Below are 3,082 nucleotides of genomic sequence, written 5' to 3'. Positions count from 1 at the left end.
AATTATTATGTCCACTTGATTCTTAGTGCCTTTTCTACCTTTTTTTTTTTTTTTTTTTTTTTTAATAATTACTGTGGTTTGTGTCTTCTTGTGCAAATGGTAGCTCGGTAATCTAATTCTATGCTAAATTTGGTTGGTTCAGAAGAGTAAGGAATTATATCCCACTCTCACACACTGGAATTGCTTCTGTCCCACATGTGGGCATGACCTAAAAAGTAGGAAAGTGCTTTTTTATAAAGTGGCTTTGGATTAGCAATTCATTGGGTGTCAGTGTCACAAATTATGGAAGGGATTCCAATTCCATTCCATCCATACAACAACTTCAAGGTATAGGAATATTCTGATGTGCCGAATCCGCGCTGCAATTCTTGACATTATATTGTGGTTTTTGCTCTTTCCATACACACACACACACACACACACACACGCTATCTGGTGGATTCTTATCCCAGTATGTATTCACTATTTTACAATTGGTTGATAGACGTGTATACGGCAAGAGTATAGAGTATTTTAGACTTTCTGGCCAGGTTAGAATCTATCGTTAATTTTTACAATACATTTTATATACGCTTCAATATTATATAATTTCGTCATGCCTGACTTAATAAGTTGCTTGTGCTGATTGGTTTTGCGATTTGGAAATTTGAGGTATATTTGTCTAATATTTACAATTAAAATGAAAACGGAAAAAAAATAATTCAATAAACTTAAACCTATTTTCTCTCCCTTTGAAACGTTTGACATACACCCGTTTTGATCGATCTTCAACGCGGTAATCAAAGAGAGCGTGACCGTGAGAGGGCTCGAGCTCGCGTTGGCCACAACTCCAGACAACCCAAGACGACGGCTTGACACCCGAGCAACGCCGTGAGAGAGACGCGAAGGTGCTAAAGAGAAGGCGGCACCAGCAGCAGTGGGAGGGAACAATCCTGGTGATGGTGCAAGGGTTCGGCGGGAAGAATCGTAGGAAGTAGTGTTTGTAATGGCAGATGCAGGTAGTTACGATTGAAGTGGTTGTACTGGATCATATCTGTGTTTGTTGACTTGGGAGTTTTAATAAAAAAAAAAAAGGGGGGTGTACTGGAAAAGGGCTTTCGAGGGGTGTCAGAAGGTGTCCTCATTGTTGAGTGGGCCTCGGCCCACCGTTATCATTTATTTCACATTGCATCACCGCTTGTACTACAAGATCAAAACTAATTTTGACTAAAACAGGCTGCGCCCAAATGCATGCTCTCATCGTACAAAAGCTCGCGTAACTCCTGAAGTTGATTTGGCCGTTTCTTAGTTAATGTAAATTTCACTCAAAAAATCCCACAAAAATAGGAACAAAACTAGCATGGGCCGTTATTGTATGATGATGAATGAGAATTCTAATTCTTAGTCACTCTCTATCTCTCTCTAAAAATAGCATCCAGCTCGCAACAAACCCTGGCCTCCCAGATCCTTTCTAACTGCTTGCTTACATTTCGTTCATTCAACTTCTTCTTCACTCTCCGCTAGTCTTTACACTATTAATTAGTGCAAAAAAAAAAAAAATTGAATACAAAAATAGAATTTAGTGGACTCATAACTCTTTTATTGTTAATTTCATGCTGATGCTGGTCAAGTTCATATTTCCTTATTAACTAATGCTCTATATTGTATGATAAAATTATGGTATCTCCAAATGGAGGGCAAGGGCCGCCTTATAATAATCTTATATATGATCATGAAGTTCGGAGCCAGATGGGAAATATAGGGAAGCCCTCACTAATGAGTAACCATATGAATTTGAATCATGAGTTAGCAGTGATCAAGAACGTGCAGACCGTTTCAGGTGATAATCAAGATGGAGTACAGATTGTGCAGAACCCTTCTTCTTCATCTTCATCGTCGTCGCCCCCGCCTTCGTACTTTCTTGGGAACATAAATCTGAATGGAAGGTTGAGTAAGAAAACGATTGATCAAGTATGGAAAGATACTGTTCATCATGAGCATGAAGTTGATCATAGTAACCAATCTGCTGTAGTGCAGCAGCAACTCACACCTGGAGAGACGACACTTGAGGATTTTTTACTGCGCGCTGGTATTATTAATAACAGCATGGGAAATAATAATAATAATAATAATAATATTAGTAATAATAATAATCACAATGGTGTTGCTGGTAATCATCATCAGCCATTGATCAGTATGGGGATTGATCCGATGGTCGTGGTGTCTCAGCAAGCAGATTGGTTGCAGTTTCAAATGGCATCTCAGCAGCAGCAAATGGGAGCGATGGATACAAGTTATAATGTTTCTGAATCAGTTTACGAGAACCCAGTTGGGGATATTGGATACTCAGAGAATCAATTGGCTTTATCAATGCCGATGCCAGCGACATCGGCGGCACCGTCAGAATTATCTAAAGTGAATAATGTTGGGAGGAAGAGGAGGTATTCGGACGAGATTATGGAGAAGACAATTGAGAGAAAGCAGAAGAGGATGATCAAGAACCGTGAGTCTGCTGCTAGGTCAAGGGCAAGGAAGCAGGTAGTAATAGTAAATATTGGGTATAAAATGCAATACACTTCTACACATTTTACTCGTGCAATTTATATAGGTTTCTGTTTGTTTTGTTGATCAAAGGCTTATACAAATCAACTGGAGAGTCAAGTGTTGTGGTTGAGGAAAAGAAATAGCTGGCTCAAAAAGCAGAAGGTACACGCATGCTTTATCCAAATGCTACTATTTAAAATATAAAATATGTAGCCAATTCCATAGGTTTTATCTGGGAGTAAATTTTTTTTTCTCTGTTATTGTTTTAGCAGGAAGTGGATATCCTTTTCTCTTCATACCCAACTCCTATGTCCAAATACCAATTGAGAAGAGCCAGCTCAGTTTAATCCTTGCCTCTGTCTATACCTATTCACTGGCAGTTGTTCACTCCATTCATTTATTTTGTATTTTTTTCTCCTTCATTTGTTAGATCAGCAAGAGATTTTGCTTTTGACACTTTTGAGCTTCGTTTTGTCTTTGAAGTCGATTTCAGTTTCAAATCAAGATTGGACATTCTGGTTAACTAATGTGGAGGCCGCTGATATAGGGTATGTTTGCA

At 38.7% G+C, this 3,082-nt stretch overlaps 1 protein-coding gene across 1 annotated transcript; it reads left to right on the top strand.

Annotated features, from left to right (window-relative positions):
• The first annotated feature begins 536 nt into the window (after nt 1-536).
• On the top strand, nt 537-2,870 carry LOC102622447 (ABSCISIC ACID-INSENSITIVE 5-like protein 2). The gene is made up of 3 exons (XM_015528616.3): nt 537-2,517; nt 2,614-2,685; nt 2,796-2,870. Exons 1-3 carry the CDS (start codon nt 1,657-1,659, stop codon nt 2,868-2,870), a joined length of 1,008 nt encoding a protein of 335 aa, XP_015384102.2. The 5' UTR covers nt 537-1,656.
• The last annotated feature ends 212 nt before the right edge of the window (nt 2,871-3,082 follow it).

The sequence above is a fragment of the Citrus sinensis genome, chromosome 5, assembly GCF_022201045.2.
Source record: "Citrus sinensis cultivar Valencia sweet orange chromosome 5, DVS_A1.0, whole genome shotgun sequence".
Classification (NCBI taxonomy): domain Eukaryota; kingdom Viridiplantae; phylum Streptophyta; class Magnoliopsida; order Sapindales; family Rutaceae; genus Citrus; species Citrus sinensis.
Note: the sequence above shows the minus strand (reverse complement) of the source record. Positions and strands in the feature narration are given on the sequence as shown.